The sequence below is a fragment of the Henckelia pumila genome, chromosome 3 (genome assembly GCF_033568475.1).
Source record: "Henckelia pumila isolate YLH828 chromosome 3, ASM3356847v2, whole genome shotgun sequence".
NCBI classification, from domain to species: Eukaryota; Viridiplantae; Streptophyta; class Magnoliopsida; order Lamiales; family Gesneriaceae; genus Henckelia; species Henckelia pumila.
Window position 1 is genome coordinate 39,788,541 of NC_133122.1, and position 20,142 is coordinate 39,808,682.

General features: G+C 33.5%; 3 protein-coding genes across 3 annotated transcripts; 1 reads left to right on the forward strand and 2 right to left on the reverse strand.

The window, feature by feature from the left end:
- Positions 1-308: 308 nt before the first annotated feature.
- Positions 309-4,357, forward strand: LOC140887452 (lipid phosphate phosphatase delta-like). The gene is made up of 8 exons (XM_073294700.1): positions 309-587; positions 675-770; positions 878-952; positions 1,063-1,193; positions 1,419-1,519; positions 1,599-1,727; positions 3,195-3,310; positions 3,808-4,357. Exons 1-8 carry the CDS (start codon positions 420-422, stop codon positions 4,219-4,221), a joined length of 1,230 nt encoding a protein of 409 aa, XP_073150801.1. The 5' UTR covers positions 309-419; the 3' UTR covers positions 4,222-4,357.
- Positions 4,358-4,493: 136 nt separating this feature from the next.
- LOC140887451 (fatty acyl-CoA reductase 2, chloroplastic-like) lies at positions 4,494-7,453 on the reverse strand. Its single transcript, XM_073294699.1, has 9 exons — positions 7,099-7,453; positions 6,774-6,877; positions 6,479-6,678; positions 6,267-6,367; positions 5,863-6,052; positions 5,605-5,766; positions 5,450-5,531; positions 4,974-5,371; positions 4,494-4,893 (listed from the first exon to the last, which is right to left on the reverse strand). The coding sequence occupies exons 1-9, from the start codon at positions 7,451-7,453 to the stop codon at positions 4,728-4,730; spliced, it is 1,758 nt and encodes a 585-aa protein (XP_073150800.1). The 3' UTR covers positions 4,494-4,727.
- Positions 7,454-16,337: 8,884 nt separating this feature from the next.
- Positions 16,338-18,244, reverse strand: LOC140892002 (acyltransferase GLAUCE-like). Its single transcript, XM_073300726.1, has 2 exons — positions 17,752-18,244; positions 16,338-17,321 (listed from the first exon to the last, which is right to left on the reverse strand). The coding sequence occupies exons 1-2, from the start codon at positions 18,223-18,225 to the stop codon at positions 16,422-16,424; spliced, it is 1,374 nt and encodes a 457-aa protein (XP_073156827.1). The 5' UTR covers positions 18,226-18,244; the 3' UTR covers positions 16,338-16,421.
- Positions 18,245-20,142: the final 1,898 nt, after the last annotated feature.

The window sequence follows — 20,142 nt, forward strand, 5'->3', positions numbered from 1 at the left end:
TGTTATAAAATTTATTGTACAAAATTGGCCGTACATATAGCCTTCCTCTAGCCTTTCTCGTAAAATAATTGTAAGATTAAAAACTTAACTCTCAAAACAAGAAGCCGACGGCGAGGGCGGGGGGGGCGCTGCTCTTCCCTTGACTTTTCAACGCCACCTACATTTTGACTCCGCTTGAGTTTAATCAAATATCGTGCCTGAATCTCCGCTTACAATTCAACGGACAACAGTATTCTTGTGGTTCTTGGAACTTTCTTCTTTTATTATTTCTCGTATTATTATATATATATATATTTTCTCTCTTTCTCTCGAACTTCCCTCTGTTTCTACGCGTGGGACAGAGTCATAGAGGAAAATAATTTCTAGAAAGAATTATCGAGAGGGAAGGAGAGGGGAGACAGAGAGAGAGGTTACGCCAGATGCCAATGGAAAGCATCACAGGGTGGCAAGTAACTATTCTTTCTGGGATAGCATTGTGGATTGTGGTTTCTTCGATTTTAAATGTGACTGGAAAGATCAGATCTTTAACACAACCATGGGTTTCGCACTGTGTCCTTTCTGGCACTCCCATTATTCTCGGGATCCAGGTTGGTTTGTCGGGGTGTGTCCGTTTGCATATTTTTCTTTTTTGTGATTTTGGCTTTTTCACGGACGATTTTCCTTGGGTTTTGCAGAAATACCAGAATACGTATTTGGATGCCTTGTTTTCTGGGATGTCTTGTGTCGTTTCCGTGCCTTTTTACACTGCCTTTCTTCCTTTCCTTTTCTGGGTATGACCGCTGTTTACGTGATTGAGCCAAGATTTGGCTGAATTTTGAAAATTCTCACTCGTGGAATAGGTGTTTGTTTATAAAGTTTTTCCTTTGTTGTCTTTTAGACCGGACATTGCAAATTGGCTAGGCAGATGACCCTCTTGATGGCCTTTTGTGATTACCTCGGAAACTGTACAAAGGTCAGTTTCTTGCCGTACTTTTCATCGGATCATATGCCAACAGATAACGGCAACAAGGTTATCTATTTGTGGCGCGTTAATTGATTCCTTTTTATGATCATGGCTGACAGGATGTAGTATCGGCACCTAGACCTAGTTCTTCACTTGTTAGGAGATTAACAGCGACCAAAGACGAGGAGGAGAATGCAATGGAATATGGATTACCTTCTTCGCACACTCTTAATACCGTTTGCTTGTCAGGGTATGAACTATGAAGGTTTTCTTGCATCCTGACTCATGTTATTTTTGGCCTTCTCAAGAGACAATACAACTTTGATATGTTTACCCGCCACGGGCCAATGGAATATTATGTTAATACTTGTTGTCGTGAGAAAAAAGTTGATATTGCCTCGCCCCGTGTTATTGGCATGCTTCATTTCTCCAATTCTTTATCTAATCTTCATGATTTCTCTGTTGGGTAGCGCAGGTATCTGTTTCATTATATTCTGTCCTACTCTGGTTATAATGTCTACACTACTGTAGTGGGATTCAGCATGGTTTGTCTGGTTGTGGGACTCATTGGCTTGGGTAAGTATTACGTTTCAGAATTTCAATGGTTTCTCATTCTTTTCCTGCGTATCCTGATCTAAGGTTGCTATATTTTCAGGAAGGATATACCTGGGAATGCATAGCTTGATTGATGTTATTGTTGGTCTAGCTATGGGATTGGGGATCTTGGCAATTTGGCTCTCTATTTCTGAATACTTGGATAATTTCATAGTCTTAGGTCCAAATGGTTAGGATGCTCATCCCCTTCTGTCTTCTGATATTCATCTTATTTCTCCATTGACGAGTCATCATTTTTATTCAAACCGTTGTCATGTCATAATTGTTGGGAATCAGTGTCAATTGTTTAGAGAAGCTAAAGGTGATGATTTTTTAAAAAAATCTTCGTTCAGAGTTTAGATTTGGTTTTTCAGCATCCATGGCAGTTAGATTTTTTCAGTTTATTTATTTATGGTGACGCAGAAGGGAGATAGACCCTCACCAGTTGATAATTGCCCAGTTCTGTTCCGTTCTAAGAATATGACATGCCAAGGGTCTGTTCTCGGTGACACTAGCTAGAAGCAGCCCATGAACATGAAGAAGATTCAAAATGGTATCATATCAGAGGATATGAGAATGCCTGTCTGGGAAAAATGTTTTGTCAAGGACCAAGAGCTCATTGCCTTTTGCCTTCATGTTTTGGTGTCCAAAAATGTGGAATAGCATGTGAGCCTTGCATGATGTGTTTTAGATAGAATTACCTAATCATGTTCCTTGTCTCGTCACTTTTACAATTTGTTTAGTTAAAGTGCATGCTAAATCAGGTGCTTGAAGTGTCAAATCAGAGGCCACTTAGCTTTAGCAATTTTTAACTAGGGGAGCTCTAGCATTTGGCTTGGCAGGCTTGCACATAATTGTATGATAAATTCGATAATTGGATGAACTTGATCAGAGAAAGCAGTTTTTTTCTTGGCTGTAAGGCTGTAAGTTATATGTTACAGGAACCTTGACTTGAGGTTACTTTGCGCGTTTGATCCCCAAGTGCCATTTGATTACTAGATTAGCTCATGTATATCTTTATTCTCAGTCTCCACCCAACCACCTTGTTACTAGCATGGCAGCACTTTTATTGGTCCCTCTTTAGCAAATTCATGTAATTTCAAGCACTACCTCTTAGAAATCTCAATTATGTGACTCAACCATTGATATTTCTTTAGATTTATTTGTGATGGATTCTTCAAGTGCACAGGTTTGCGTATCAAATGGGAAGCATATTTAATTACATTGTTGATCTGTACCTTGCATTGGTTTTACAATCCATTTAACCAAGATTTGTTGATCTTGTTGACATTCTAAAGGTATTTTTGCCAATTTTGAATGTCTTATTGTCTAAGTCGACACCATTAACCGGAAAAACTGATATACCAATAATGTGATTTCCATATCTGTCCTATTTGACAGCTAGTCGTTTGTCAGTAAGGTAGAAAACCTGGAGTGGACTCTTTTTTCCCCCTGTTATTGAAAATTATGTTAGCACCATTATCGTCGTTATAGTAGGAATTGATGTGAATTGTGGCCTTCAGGAAAAATGATGAGTATTAACGTTCCTAGATTCACAATGGTGATGGGTGTGCTTAGCATGTTTCTTTTTCTTTTTTTATATATATTTTTATGTTGGTTGAGATGTATAAATTGGATGTTGTTTTTTGGTTTGCAGTTGCATCATTTTGGGCAACCCTTAGCTTCTTGTTGCTTTTTGCCTACCCAAAGCCTGAGTGTTCGACCCCTAGTTTTGAATTCCACACTGCCTTCAATGGTGTTTCCTTGGGAATTGTAAGTGAACAATTTGTTTTCCCATTTAATTTCTATGCATGTTTGCTGCTGTAGAAGTCGATGTATTTGACTGCCTTCTGCTTTCCATTGCGTTAATGTCATCATTTTCATATTCACCTCATATATTCCTGGTTATACAACTTAGCTACTAAATTATGCATTGACATATATATATGTGCATATATCCTTGCCCCTTGCTTCCTTGACCCAAGGGGTCGGCTACTGCATTGATATAATTTATTTTAAGATTTTTAAACATATCTTTGTTATGATTTTATCTTCTAAAAATTTATTTTGATGTTCTTAATTAATAAGAGTTCTAGCTCTCTATACTATGTCGAAAATTTAGGTATTTACGGTCTAACCACTTGACCGATGTGTTATGCTGGGTTCTTTTTCACATTATTCCTATACTTCCGAACTTTCAGAGTATTTTGGTTTAACCGCACATATTACATTACACAAGCTAAATTATTGATGGCAATCGTATTATTCAGGTGATTGGGGTCCACCTAACTTTTCATCAGTTTCACCATGAAAATGTAGCACGAATATTTTCCCCTCAGCTGCCAGTTCCCACATTTGTCGGTAGAATTCTTTTGGGCATTCCAACCATTCTTGTCATGAAGTATTGCAGCAAGGCTCTTGCCAAATGGATTCTTCCCATTCTTGCGAATGCTTTGGGAATACAAATAAGATCAACGAGCTATCTACCTGCTTTAAAAGGTGGGGTGTCGCCTGATAAGAAGTCGGGTGAAGTGAAACAATCAGGGTATGTCCAGAAACTATTCTTTTTCTCTGAGCAGACTTCGTTTGATGTTGATACTGGCATAAGGTTCATTCAGTATTCTGGTCTTGCGTGGTCTGTGGTTGACCTTGTTCCTTCTCTATTTTCGTTCCTTGGCTTGTGATACCATGTACCAATATGCTTTTGTATAGCGGGCTATTCTTTCATCTTTTTTTTGGTGCATTACTTGTAATATGCACGTATGTACGTGGACGGTGTAATTCTTTATCCGTTAATGCAATGCCCAAGTAGTTATCAAACGACTGTTTTTTGTGCCATTTGTGTTTGAAAATTCCTTGGTATTGTATGTGGTACAAGATTTGCAAGAAACGCTACTACAGCTGGAGCTGGTGCTATGTATTTATCAACAATAGTGATCAATTAAAAACAATGGAGTTCTTACAGATGCGGTTTAAGTTGTCCTGTCCACTAGACCGGTGATTCAATAAACAATACATGTGTTTAAACTTAAATAGACATACATACATACATATTGGCGATAATCTATATATATTGTCACAGCCATCATACACTAGAAACTCTTATTTTTGTCTCTACTGGTATCAGGAAAATTACACACAAGAACTTGTAATATATTGAACTTGTAATATATTTGGAAGAAGAAAATGTTCAGCTGCTCAAACCTCTACCCTTCATCACATGCCTTCTCAACCCCGGAATATGAACATTAGAGATGTAATCTTTCCAATCTATATTCTCCACGTCGAATCCAAATTGCAGTTGTTCTTCCTTAGACATATATCCCATCAGTCTTTTAGTGTTGCTATTGTCAAACCTGTTATAATATATTTCATGTTTAGGGAAACTTTATACAGAAAAGCAAGTTGAGATCATGGAAAACTTGAAAATGTATACCTGCCACCATAGAATGTGTAGGGCTCGTAAATATTAGCCAGATTTTTTGCTTGCTCCACTGATTTTCTGCAGATGAGTTGGAGTTTCTGAGACAACTTTCCATCAAGATTGGACAAAGCCCCTAATCCCGTTCGGTTGATAGCATGCCTCCAAAGGTGAGAGGAGAAGTCATCCATGGAGCTGAATAGCTTCATTTGTGGAACACGAACCGGGACCCCTGTTGAGTCGATGAATGGCAGAGAATTGAAGTGTTCGAATAGTAGCTTGGCCAGGTCCCTGAAAACTAGTGGGTTCACAACAGATGAAGCAATCTGATATACGCTAGTTTCTGCTTTTCCAGACACCCCATGCTTAACCATGGCCGCCAAAGTTGCGTTCACAACCATATCTGCTGGAACCTGAAACAATCCCTTGATATATCAGACCTTTTAATCTCTATCTTTCAAGTATATAAGATCTGTCGTTAGCAGACTTACTACATCAAGAACTCCATTTGGGTCGACCAGAAAACCCGTGAGCTGACCCTTTCCATAGTGAAGAATAATGGGATCCATCATCCTGGGGAGAAGAGGTTGACTAATGTCATATATGTTGATCCAAGTAAAGTTATGATCTTTCTTGTTATACATACCTGTTCCCCTCCATCCAACCCGGGAATGGTTCTTTGTAAGTGCTCTCGATGACACTTGGTCTAATCACGACGACTGGTACGTCGCCTCTTAGATTATTAATCATCATCTCTCCCATTGCCTTCGTGAAAACATATGTATCTTGCCATCCAAATTTGTTTGCTCTGATGATCACAACATTGAAAACGAATTCTACTACGCGAGAGCAACCATAAAACTTGATATTTATCAGAGAAAGAACTCGACTGTTGTTAAATTACCTCTGTATCCCAAGTTCTTTCATTTTCTGAAGCAGTGCTGCATCATCTCCAAGAGCTTGTTTTGATTCCAAGACTAGCTTTATTTCATCTTCCACGTTCAATTTGTGGTGTATGCCATCACCTGCTATGCTTTCCCCTAAGCTGAAAGGCTTTTCCATGATTCTGCCTTGCCTTTGTCCATTCACATAAGCTGATCTTGCCATAAATGAATGAAAATAAACCATCTCCCTCAAGAATGCACTTACTTAAATCTCTCCATATCAAACATGGAATTTTCGACAAAGAAATCAAACTTAAAAGAACTTTCGTGATGACGGTCGGAACTTTTGATCAAGAAGAAAGGAAATTGGGTCATTTGAAAAGTTTGCATGACAGCTAATACTATGAATATACATGCAACTTGCCTGTTGATATTTGCACGAAGAGCTTAAGTTTCTGGCATTTTCTAGCAAAACTCATAAGGCGCATAGGTCCACCAGTGTTTATGTCGAGAGCTGTATCATACCTGAAATTCATCTAACCATAATTTTACCCAAGACATGCATTTCTTTTGGTGCACTAATAATATCCATTTTCTTTGTGGATATGAAATGAAAACATGCTTCTAAGCACATACCTTTCATCAAAAGTTGTATTAGCTGCAGAATTTATTATTACATCAACCTGTTTGGTGATTAAATCAGAAGCTTCCTCATCTACACCAAGATTCGATTCGCAAACATTTCCAACCACAGGAACCAGCTTGCTCAGCATGAAAGCTTGATATGATTTTCCATGAGTTTGTTTCAGACGCTTGAAAAGCTCCGTATTCATTATCTACGAACGCGTAGTGCCGTTAACTTTTGTATAAATTCTAATCGGAATGAATGAAATATATGCACAAAGAAATCGGTGCTCAAGAACTTGCATACTTCATTTTTCAGTCTCCCAACAGCAGCTTCTTTGTTTTTAGCCTTGATCAAGACAAATATACTATGGACATCTGGTGCTGTCCTAAGTATTTTCTCAATGATAACTGAAAAATATCGTACGTGGAAAAGACAAGCAAATATCAATATATTCATCATGCATATAAGTGATATATAGCAGAATCCATCTTTGTAACGTACAGAAACTATAATTAATCCATCAGTTAGCTAGAAAATTGCATGCTAGAATCGATCATGCACACATGTTGAGATTTCTCATACCTTAACGAAGAAAATTAAATTAATGAGTGAAGAAAGAGGGCATTACTTTTCCCCAAAAAACCAGTAGCACCAGTGATAAGAAAGGACTTCCCTTGAAGAAACTTGACAATGCCAATGCCAATACCAATACCATCATCATGTATTTCCACATCCTTCCCCTCCGGTGTTAAAACCAGACTACCAGCTTCCATAAAAGTGGTCGCCCCGCGATCCGAGCTGATCAACGACGACGTTTCCGTGAAAACAGAAGAAATCCCAGTGAACTTCCTTGCATGATTATTGCCACTTTGACAGTACACCACCATGCTCTTGTTATATTTATTAATTTTACCATAGCTTGAGACTTTCACAGCACTGTTTAAGGCAATGGGGATGGAAGCACTGAGAGACAAAGCCTCCATTGTTGCACTTAGCTATGCAAAAAGATATAACAAAAGAATAATGCAAGACAACACAAAGCTTTTTTTGTGAGCTAGGTGCAATAATGGTTGGCTTGCAAAGTTAGCTTAACAATCTTTTTCCTTCTCTTTTCTTTTTTTCCCTTAAATTATTATTTTTTTTAATACAAAAACAAGTTAAAAGCTTGTTTGTATAAGATATGAGTTTGGTTTGATTTAAGATGAGAAGAAAAAAGATGGTTAGTTTGGGGGGTTTTTAAAGTGGAAGGAGATGAGAATTAGGAGAATAAAAACAAGGCTCTCTTTTTGCATGCCACCCCAATCCCCTATGCTAGCTCACGCACTTACTCACAAACGACTATTTTGGAGGAATCCTAATTTTTATTATTATTATTTAACTTAACTTATGGATTAATCATGACTTAGTCAGCTTGGATTCTACGTTATAAAAATCTAACGGCAAATTAAAATACCCCAGAATAAAGGGCGTGACGAATTGAATTATAATATATATTTTATACTCGTACCTCAGCTATATTGTATTGTATTATATTATTTATTTATGGGCGGAGCCACCTTTATTTATAGGGGGCCATTCACAAAAGTTTGGGCAGAGCCGGATCCAAGCGTGGCCAGGTAATCGTTGTGTAGTTTGTGAACTCATTAAGGTAGTGTTTGCAACCTCTAAAAATAAGTGATTATAAAGATTCTCTTTACAAATTGTGAAGAGAATCTCCATAATCACTTATTTTTAAAGGTTGCAAACACTACCTAATAATAAGGATATTGTGAAGAGAATCTCCATAATCACTTATTTTTAGAGGTTGCAAACACTACCTAATAATAAGGATAATTGGATTTTCCATTAAAACTTTGAGTTATTTGCACCAACCACCCCTGTGAAATATTGAAAATGCACATTTATCCCTTGTAAAATTTTAATTGGCATCTTCAACCCTGACCTTTTAAAAAATTAACACACTCGCCCCTTCAGATGAGTGATTATTGCGCACGCGCCCCTCATGCGACTGGGCAAAGATTTTGATATTTTTTTTTGCACCAAATACCCCTGTGAAATATAAAAAATGCATATTTGACCCCTGTGAAAATAATTTTAAAATTTATTCAACCCATAATACAAAATTTTTAATAAAATCCAATTATAAATATTTAGCAAACATTTTTTGTTTTATTAATTTTTATTTTTTTATTTTAAATGTATTATCATTAATTAATTATTTTCTAAAAAATATTATTACTTTATCATGTTATCATTATTTTATTAAACTCACTTCGTATTTCCAACTTTTCCATTAAATATGCATTCATAAACAAGTATTTAAATAATTTCAAGTACCAAAATATTGAACTAAACTGATAAGTTCAAACATATTGCTTTATCGATTTAGGATTATATATTATTAAACCAAAATTTAAATTTTTCAAAAATATGCATTGCACAATTTGTAATAAATAATAAAAAATAACATGCTTATATAATTCAAAATTGAAAAAGTAACCTTCATGAGCTTATCATTTGGTTCAATATTTTGGTATTTTTAGATATTTAAATCCTTATTTATGAATCATGTTTAATGGAGAAGTTGAAAACACGAAGTGATTTGATAAAATAATGATAATGTGATAAAGTAATAATTTTTTTAGAAATAAATTAATTATAAATTATAAATTTAAAATAAAAAATAAAAACAAATAAAATTAAAAATGTTGGTACTTATCATGCACTTATCATTTTGATTTAATATTTTGGTACTTTTAGATATTTAAATCTCGTTTATGAACGCATTTTTAATGGAGAAGTTGGAAACAAGAAAAAAGTTTAATAAAATAATTATAACAAGATAAAATAATAATATTTTTTAGAAAACAATTATATAATCATAATAAATATAAAATTAAAATAAAATTAATAAAACGAAAAATGTTTGCTAAATATTTTATAATTAGATTTTAATAAAAATTGTATATTATGGGTTGAATGGATTTAAAAATTATTTTCACAGGGGTCAAATATGCATTTTAAATATTTCACAGGGATATTTGGTGCCAAAAAAATATCAAAATTTTTGTCCAGTCGCATGAGGGGCGCGTGCGCAACAATCACTTATTTGAAGGGACGAGTGTGCTAATTTTTTAACAGGTTAGGGTTGAAAATTCCTATTAAAATTTCACAGGGGAGAAATGTGCATTTTCAATATTTTACAGGGGTGTTTGGTGCAAATAACTCTTAAAACTTTGGTGCAACTTCTTTTTCCTTCTCCAATTCACTCTCACACCCCATCGATTCGTTTACCTTGTATAGTGCTTTCTTTTACCTATTGGAGAAAAGGATTATGGATTTGTGGTCTTCTTCTCGTATATATTAGTCACGGACCACGGTCATTCAGATAGCATAACAACTACAATATCTTAATGAAATGTTGCACATTTGTTTCTTTTTGTTGACTAATTTCACTTATGGGCTCTGACATTGTTAGTTCTTTGAAGAACCATCAAAATAGATGGGTCAATCCACAACCCATCAAAACCCTTCATTTGGCAAGCGGGTCGACCAACTCTTTAGGTGGGTTGATAAATTATCAACTCAACTCGTCTATTTGGATGTGCAGGCCGGGCTGATCCGCCAATTTTTAGTTATATTTGGCAGGTTAACCCGCAACCTACCACTTGACTGGGCAGAGCGGCCCACCATTTAGACAGATTGAAAATTTGTCGACTCAACCCGCACATACACCGGGGTGGGGCGGGCCAACCCAACCCACTTTGACATCTCTAGTTCTACGTTGTGTAAATATCTAAATCGAGTGTTGCATTTTTCAGTCTATTTTTTTTTATGGTTCTTGCAACTTTTTATTGTTTTCCCGTAATTATGTAGACATTTTAATTTTTCGGCATTATTTGTTTGTTTTAATAAATTAAATTAGATTAAAGATTTATAGATTTCCAGATTTTATGCCTACCACATGGCGATCCTTTTTTGTTATGAACATAGTCAAAACCCCGATATTCTTCAGAAGATGGAAGATGAATTTTTTTAATGACGGTTTATTAATGTATATTGAAAAATAAATTGCTAAAAAGTTAAACATAATTCCCATATAGATGATTTTCGTGTCATTTGCAAGCTAGACATTCTAAGTTCTAATAGATTCGGCAAGTGATGATGGGTTTTTGAAACATTTGATGATGTATATATTATTGATATGGTATTTGATGCAAATATAATTTTGCCAGCAACTTTGATTACATAAAATGAGAAGAAAAGAATAGTATTATGATTTCAAACCATAGATTTTATTATCTACGGAGACTTAAAATCTGAAGTTATTCTAGCCAAAACATTTCGTTATATCTGATCGATTTAATTATAATGTGTTTTTATTCAGATGTACATAGACATGCACTGGAATCATGAATATGAAAGATAAAACATACACATTGATTAATTGGCCTTGTTCTATATATTGATAACTAGCGCTGACATACCGTATCGAAATACCGGAATTTTGGCATACCGTATCGAATTTTTTTTGATATACAGACATTTTTTCGATATACCGAATTTTTTTTCGGTATCTATACGGTATCAATATGAATTTTTTTCGTACCAAAGTTTCGAAATTTTACTATCGGTATCGGTATGAATTTTTTCCATACCAATATTTATAGTAAGGTATACCGAAAAACTACCACTACATTGATAACAAAAATTTCATTTATTTACGTTTCATATATGCATAATTTTGGAAATATTTAATGAAAGTGACGTGCTATGCAACTTTGTTCCGATAATCACTAACCCATACAGAATCCATTAATCATCAATAAATTGATTATTTCCATGAAAACTATTGGCAAGAATCCGTAAAAATCAAGAAAATAATCGAATCAAGTAGCATGGCATGCATATTAATGCCAAATGACAGTATATATTAAGGATCTAGGGAGGAGAAAAAAAATTCACTACCCTATCCTCTTTAGTCTTTACCAACAAAGCATATGCAACAAAATAAAAATAACAAACAACTATAAAAACAAAGCAAAACAAAACAAAATAGAAGTTACTATATATATTATATTCAAAGAGAAATCACTATAATATAAAAATGCACAAAATTTTCTTCTTCAAAGTACGGTTTCACAGCATGGAAAATTATATTTTTGTTCATATAATTTGTGTATTTTATATTTTTTTGGTTATTGTGATCAATAAATTCGTGATTTTTTTCAACTAATTTTCATTTTTTTCCCCTAATTTTTAGTCATTTTTTTTATCGGAAAATTCACTTTCCGAGTCATGTCAACAATTGGAAAAATTGCAAATTTAGTCTTGTATGTTTATCACTTTGCGATTTTGGTCCTCTATGTTTTCACATTTCAGTTTTAGTCTTGCATGTTCTGATTTTTGGCAATTTCAATCATTTTTATTCGAAAATGCTTACGTGATATTGTACACGTCAGCTCGACATCGGCACTGAATTGGTGTCACGTCAGCGTCACATCGGAAAAAAAAAACTAAAATTGCCAAAAAAAATAAAGATAGCGGACTGAAACTGAAATTTAAAAATATAAAGGACTGAAATCGCAAAGTGACAAACATACAGGACCAAAAAAATAATTTTCCCACAATTTTCGGTATCATGTCATCAATTTGTGTTGTTATGCATCGATTTTCGATGCCACACATGTATTTGATAAAAATAAATAAAATTGAAAAAAAATTGATTATTGGACAAAAACTTATATTTTATTCCAAAAATTTGAAAAAAAAAAATCAAGTTACATATAAACTATGAATGCGAATCAATGCTAACGAGATCGATAAAAAAAATAGAATAACGCAAATTACCGGACCAAAATATAATTCCCCTTTGTTTTGTTCTGATTTCCAATATTCATTTAAAATGCAGTTTATTTTGATTTAAAGTGACATAATGTACACTTAAATGTAACTTTCGAAACTTTAATTATTTCCACATCCTTTTCATTCTTAAATAATTTTAGCGTTTTATATATCGGATAACTAACGGGGTTAATTAGAAGTGACAGTCAAATTAACGAATTGATTTTCTAAAACTTTTCGTTTAGGCGATGTATTTTGCACCCGAAGTCCCGTACGTACACATGAAGCCCGAAATTTGGACCAAATAGTTTGGTATTTAGATGGATAAAATTAAAAATAAGAAGCATCCATTTTTTACATGAATGACCAAAAATGAAATATTGTGTATGTATAGTAAGTTTTTTAATTGTTTGAGATATTTTGTATGTGAACATGAATTTTCGAGTTGAATCACGTTAAGTTTGTTGTGTTTATTAATTACTCTATTAATTAAGGTGGAGTCATGTGTTGTTCTGCCTAGACGGTAGATCACGTGGCCTGTTTTTTTTTTCCTTGATACATTTAATTTAGTCAAAATTGTTAATATAATTGTGACCGAATATTTTTAAAAATAAATAGATACAAGTTCAACCCATAAAAATTGGAGAGTTTATAAAATTTTAGTTCGGATAGAATAAAAATTGGCTTGGCTCCATCAGTGAGCACTATTCATATAAAAAAAAAAATTATATAAAGTAAAAAACGAACAGAAAAATTAAAATATTTATCATTAAGTCATAATAATTCATATTATATACAATCATTTGATAAGTTGCTAAATATATATTTTTCAATATATTTCACTAATGTGACTTGATTAATTTTTCTAAAATTTAATTTTATTTAATAAATAATAAAAGTATTATAAATATGCCCTAATAATAATTATTTTATATAAAAAATTTGAGGGGGGCCCATTCCTCTACACGAGCTAGATATATGGTCATCGACTCATCAACATTTTTCAAAACCATATCAATATGTTGTTAAAAAAATGACCCAAAACCAAAATATAATATAACTTACAGAATTAAAATTAAATTTGAATATTTATAGAATCAACGCACAAAATAGACACGAAGAGGACTATTTTTTCAATCTTCTTCCACTCATCATCGTCATCATCATTTGTTTTTCCTATAAAATATTTTTCCAAGACGCTATTCCTATATTTCTTAAATATGTTGTAATTCATGACTTGTTGTGATTAATGAAATGTTGTTGAAATTTTTTTTTAAAAAAGATGGATTTATTCTTTAATTTATTCTATATATATCGTTCTATGTTTGTTTTCAATTATTCAGATAGTGGAGAAAATTGTAAATTTTATTATATGACGTGAGAAAAATTACAATTTTAGTAGGGATGTAAATGAGCCGAGCCGAACAGTATCAAGCTCGGGCTCGGCTCGTTTGACAGAAATAAGGGCTCGAGCTCGATCCGAGCTTTTATCATAAGGCTCGGACTCGGGCTCGTTTAGTATATATAAAAGCTCGAGCTCGGCTCGTTTATCATATTAAACGATCTTGGCTCGTTTTCAAGCTTGTTTTAGGGCTCGTTAAGCAAGGCTCATTAGCAAGCCGTTAAACAGGCTCATTAGCAAGCTCGCTTTCAGGCTCGTTAAGTAGGTTCGTTTTCTGGCTCGTCAGACATATAACATAGCTCGAGTTTGATTTTTTTCGATTATAATTTCTTGATCAAATTGATTATAATTACTTGATTTATAAGCTTACCATGATCTAAAACTTCAACCTCCAACACAGTCTAATTCCAAAAATCCACCAATTTCATTTATCAAAGTTTTCGATCTTTATGAATTTACTACATCATTACTAACTGCTTAAGTCATGATATATCTTGAAATCTCCGAATTTATTATAGATCAAATTCTAGATGCAAATTTCAACCACAATCCTTCTACTGTTTTCAATCTGTACAAGTTCAATGTTTAGTATCCTCTGTTGTATAGCTATACACAATTGTATTCATCATTTCAAAAATTTTATCACACGATCAAATAATTAATAAACTCAAAATTCAAGCTTCGTTATTCTTCATATCTTTAAAATAAAATCTGAAGCTCCAAACTAAAAATGCTAAACCCAAGTTTCGAGCACTTACCCTTGAAGAAAATCAACACTTTCGATGCTTATTTCACAAGTATATAAAAATTTATTGTGTGGCTTAATTATTATAAAATATATTTTTAGATTTAAAAAAAATGTATATTTATATTAAATTTTTTTAAGAAACCACCACACTATTATTTTTTATAATTAGATATAAGCATTACTTTTGATACGATCTGTTCGTATATGAAATATTTTGTTTAATAATATTATATAAATTTATTAAAATGTTGTGCTTATATACATATAATATTGACTTAACAAGTTTTAACTCAACAAATTTAATTTAGAAAATTTCATAATTTTTTTTAACTAAAATTTTTTAATATCATTCATCTATGACATATAATTATAATTATCGTAAGACATGCATTTTAAATAATATTGTTATTTAAGTTCTTTAAAAATGTATTGATTGAATTGTCATTCAGTAGTAATATTGCATATATAAATATTTTATTTATTGTGATTTAAAAAAAAAATAATACAATGATTTTAAAGTTAAAATAAAAAATACAAATTATGGCTACATCCTATGTATTGTAAATTCATCTTTCTTTCAACAGTATTATGTTCTAATCGTGTCATTTGCATTAATATTAATATTTTTTATTTGTCCACTCAAACTTAAACTAGATAAAGCCACATAAATAAAATGAACATATTTGTGAGCCTCCTAAACGAGCCGAGCCCGAGCTCGGGATCACGAGTCTATTAACAAACATGTTCGCGAGCTCACGAGCCAAACATCCTTAAGCTCAAACTCGACTCGTGAAAATTGTTGAGCTCAAAATCAAGCTCGAGCTCGGTTTGATAAGCTTATCGAACGAACTTTCTACCGAGCTGAGCTCCAAATAGCTCACGAACCGTTCGATTCGTTTACATCCCTAAATTTTAGTTTCATAAGTTGTTTATTATATATTTTAATTAGTAATTAAGAGAGCTTATTAACTTAAAAATTTTTTATATTGTCATTTTTTTCAAAAACAACTAATAAATTGATTGAATATTATTTTTTTGACATACATATTGATCTCCTATATATAACTCGTGTGATGGGAATAAAACTTTATTACGTATACTTTAAAATATCATTTAAATCTTGTTGCTTCAAATGAAAGGAGAAAAAAAAATCAAAATGCCACACCAGACATATTATTTGACAAAAATATATATATCGTTTACATAGAGCAAAACATTTTTAACGAATTTAATATAATAATAATAATTATTATTATTATTATTATTATTATAGGAAAAATTTGTAAAATAGATTGCATCAACCATTTTTTTTTTAAGAAAATGACCTCCTCGAGTTTATTTGATACATACCTGTGATGAAAATAAAACTTCATTACGTGTATACATTAATATGTCATTTAAATCGTGTTGCTTCAAAATGAAAGAGGGAAAAAATCAAAATGCCACCAAATAACGTGGCACCAGACATAGTATTCGACATAAATATATCGTTGACACATAACAAAATTAACATTTTTAACAAGTTTAATATTATATCTACACAGCAGCAAAATGGTAAGTTAGATCCAACCTATACAGGCACTGTCTTAACATACATCTAACGGTTCTCATTCATCAATAAATGTAGGGTTAATTATTTTTTATTGGACCCCGCATGTATTGTTAAATGAGGACCGTTAGATCGGTGTAGTGTCTGTAAAGATAGATTGAAATGAACCCAGCAAAATAAACACAAAAATCAACTAATTGGTCTAATCATACCAAATTTTGAAGAATTATATTACTGAAAGCAAAATCATACCAAATTGTAAAACTAAATTCGTAAATTTCTTCCAACGTAATATTTTACTCACGCACGAAGGATATTATATTACACTTTCTTCACTACTATTATATATTTTATTTTTTTTTATAAAAGCTATTATATATTATTGATACATAATTTCTGGTAGCATATTCAAACAAAGAAGCTTTGGAAGAGGGATTTGAATTTATCCATCTCCGGAGAAGGCAATGAAACCAAGGCATTGATTCCATGGCTGTCGGGGAAAACCCAGCAGATATCCTTCCGGTGGCTCACCACCGGACAGCTGTACAATGGCTTCCCCCATGGATACGCCACCTCATCAAACCCTAATCTCAGCCATGAACTCACCATATACTCCCCGCATGGAAGCCCTTTGTGTATCTCCAGCCAATCTACCACGGATCTCGCGTACTCACTCGTCACTCTCGCCGGAGCCGCCGACACCATCTCCACCATATTTGAGAACGGCCCGCGTTCTATGTCCCCGCATTTCGCGGACGAATATGCTACAAGAACCGCGTTGCCGCAGTACGGCAGTGGCAGAGGTGGATCCTTCAGCCTCGACCTTAAGTCCACCACGTTCAGCAAAGTGGACACTCTGTGATCTGGCTCTTCTTTGCCGTGCTCCGGCGCCGCCGTGTGCGACAGGGCTTTGCACCGCCAGATGAGCGCCACCACCACGTCGAAAGTCGAGATCTTCTTGGTGGTGTCTTTCGCTGCTGCTGCTGCCTTTTGTTTTAGATGGGTGATATCGTTTGGTGTGAATTTGAAGATCGTGTAGTCCAGTGTTTCGGGTTGGCAGTCGAAAACAGGTGGGCCGGAGACGGGGAGTTGGGGTTTGAAAAACTCGGGATGAGAGTACTCGACGGTGGGCGGAGATCTGGCGGCGAGGAGGCGGCGGTCGAGGCATGGCGTGAAAGGGAAGGGTTTGTCTTCGTCAAATGCTTGGGAAGCTAGAATGTCTTTGAAGGTTTTTGCACTTATTCCATCGTGCAATATATGGTTCACTGACATTCCAAATGCAAAACCTCCACACTTAAATGATGTTACCTGCAATTGCATTAAACCTCAATATATATATTATTCATCCCTCTATTTTATATATATAGAAATTTTCAGTTCTCCAATCAATGATCCTTAACTCGTCTCCGACCATTAAAACCCGATACCGTATTTTAGTGATGCGAAAAAAAAAAAACAAATAAAACCCGGTACGTCGAGAACGAGTTGGGCAGGAATGATTGGACAGCTGAAAACTTCTCTATATATAGATACAAATATATAGACTATTTTATTTGTTTCTCTCATGCATAAATTCTTGAAAATAGTAAAATACTATATATGTACATGCTCTGTTACATACTGAGTTACACGATAGTTTTGACATCACAAAAATAACTCAATTAACATATCTTTCAATTAATGCAAATATTATAATTTCAAAGGTAACGTGTGACCACGTGATTGTTTCCGTGGTTACCTGAAAAATGCAGAGCGGTTGATCATCATTATCATGAGGGGAAGATGGCACCAGATTCTTGAGAGAGTGGACGGCAAGTTGCTGGAATCCGAGATTGGGACGGCCCAAGTCGCCTATCTCTTGGAGTGAATACTCGGAAGAGGCCACCACAAAGCCGGCCCCCGCCGAGTTGCACTCTATCTCCAGCCGCCCGGACTCCTGGTTCAGCTTCAGTCTTCCGGCCATGAAGTCGAACAAGACGAGCACTTTTTCCAGCGCAGTTTTGAGCCTTTTGGCCACGGATTCGGGTGGGAACTTCGGGTTGGCGGAGAAGAAATTGGCTGTGGGGATCCTGTAGTTGAGGATTTGATCTATGTTGGACAAGAAGATGGATTTTTTCTCGGTTGGTTCTAATTGTGGTGGGAAAACAAGTGTGGATTCTTGGAATGTGACCTTAAGGTCTTGCATGGCAGAATTGGGCAAGATAATCGCCATAGCCGCCTTGTATTTCTTATTTTTGCAATACCGATAATTAAGTTTTATGTAGCTAGAAATGCTATCAGCTGCAGCTATTTATTGACAACTCCATCCAGTACTGTTGACGGTAATTGAATATTGTTGATGAACCAAGATAATGTTGCAAAGAAAGATTACATTTTTTGTCATGAATGTTTGATTTTTTTTTATGATTTCAATTTTAGTAAAATTTCAGTTTTAGTTTTGTATCTTCTCATTTTTTTTTAATAATTTAGATCATTTTTATCGAGAGTTTTAATGTGACACTACTACACATATCAATGTCATGTAAAAAAAATTAGTAAAATTGCCAATAAATAAATAAATAAATATACAAATTAACATAAAATATAATTTAACAATATCTATATTAATGAACAGTTAAAAACGTAAAATGATAAATATATTTTTCGAAGCTAAAAGTTGCATATGTTGGATGTGCATGTATGGAATTAATTGTATTCTATAAATAATATTTTCATGTTTCATGTTTATTAAATCTTGAACCAATCTTAAAAGGGGCCCTGCCTTCTTGAATAATTGATTTTAATGGACGCCAATGTTTAATAATAGTTGAGATGCTCTAAAACGCTGCACTCAAAAGGACGCCAACTTTTGTTCCGATTTTACTCTCTCCTCTCTTTCCTATCCATTATCCCATTAAATCTCCCGTCAACTTCACTCACAAAAAAATACATATAAAAATTATGGGTGGGATCGGGTCGGGACCCGTCCCGTAACCCAATTACCGGATTCTCGTCCCAATAAGAATTGATATTTTTTTTCTATTCCGATCTCGTATCCGAAAAGTATCGAGACCCGAATGTTCGGGATCCCGTCGAGTAGAGAGAGGGAATTCCCGAAAAATATTTTTTAAAAAAATTTTATGAAGAAACTCAAATAATTTCTTAGTACATTACAAATAAAGTAAAATTTCTTTGTATATAACCGTTAAAAACTAAAACATCTTTTTAGTACATTACAAATAAACTAAAACAACTACTTGGTTAATACAATAAAAACATATAATTATTCGAAATAATAAAAAAAACAAGATGAAAATTTATAACTCAACATAAATATTAAAAAATATATATATAAATATAAAAAATAGTAATTTGAGAGATAATTATAAAATATTAATATTAAAACAAAATTATAAAAAATATTTCTATTTTTTAATTAAAAAACATTATTAATATATTCGGGTCGGATCGGGAATCCCGTCGGGTAAGGTTGTTGATCCCGATCTCGTTCTCGGAATTGATCGGGTCGGGAAAAATTCAGGACGGAAAAAATTCGGGACGAGAACGAGTTGGGATTAATCGGAAAGGGTCGGAAATTTTGTCAATTTTGTCAGTCCTAATAAAAATAACATATATTTTACACACGCATCATGAGTGTGCATTTATTGCTAGTATATATAATATAAGAAAGGGTACCTTCTTAAATCTTGAACCAATCATATACATCAATTATTAGCTAAATATTAAATTAGTGCACGAAATTTTGTTAATAGTTTAATTGGTACATATCCATCGGATTTTGACCGAATCATGATGAAGAAAAATGGTATAATAGTCTTTTTATAATACAAAATAATTAATGCAATAATATTAATTATTCTGTTTCAAAACCAACTTCATCGTTTTTGTCCGCCAGAAAAACCGAGAACGACTTCAATTTATTATTAGTCATTTCTCTTATAAAATCATTGTGTTTAAATAAACTTTCAATTTTTAATTTTTTGATTAAAAAACATGTGGCGCATTATGACGGAGTTTAATTGATGATTTGATGAGTTTTCTTATAAATATAATTTGAAATTTGAATTAATTTTTAGTAGAATTTACGTAATATTTTTATTAAAATAATATATTCAATAAATTTTTACAT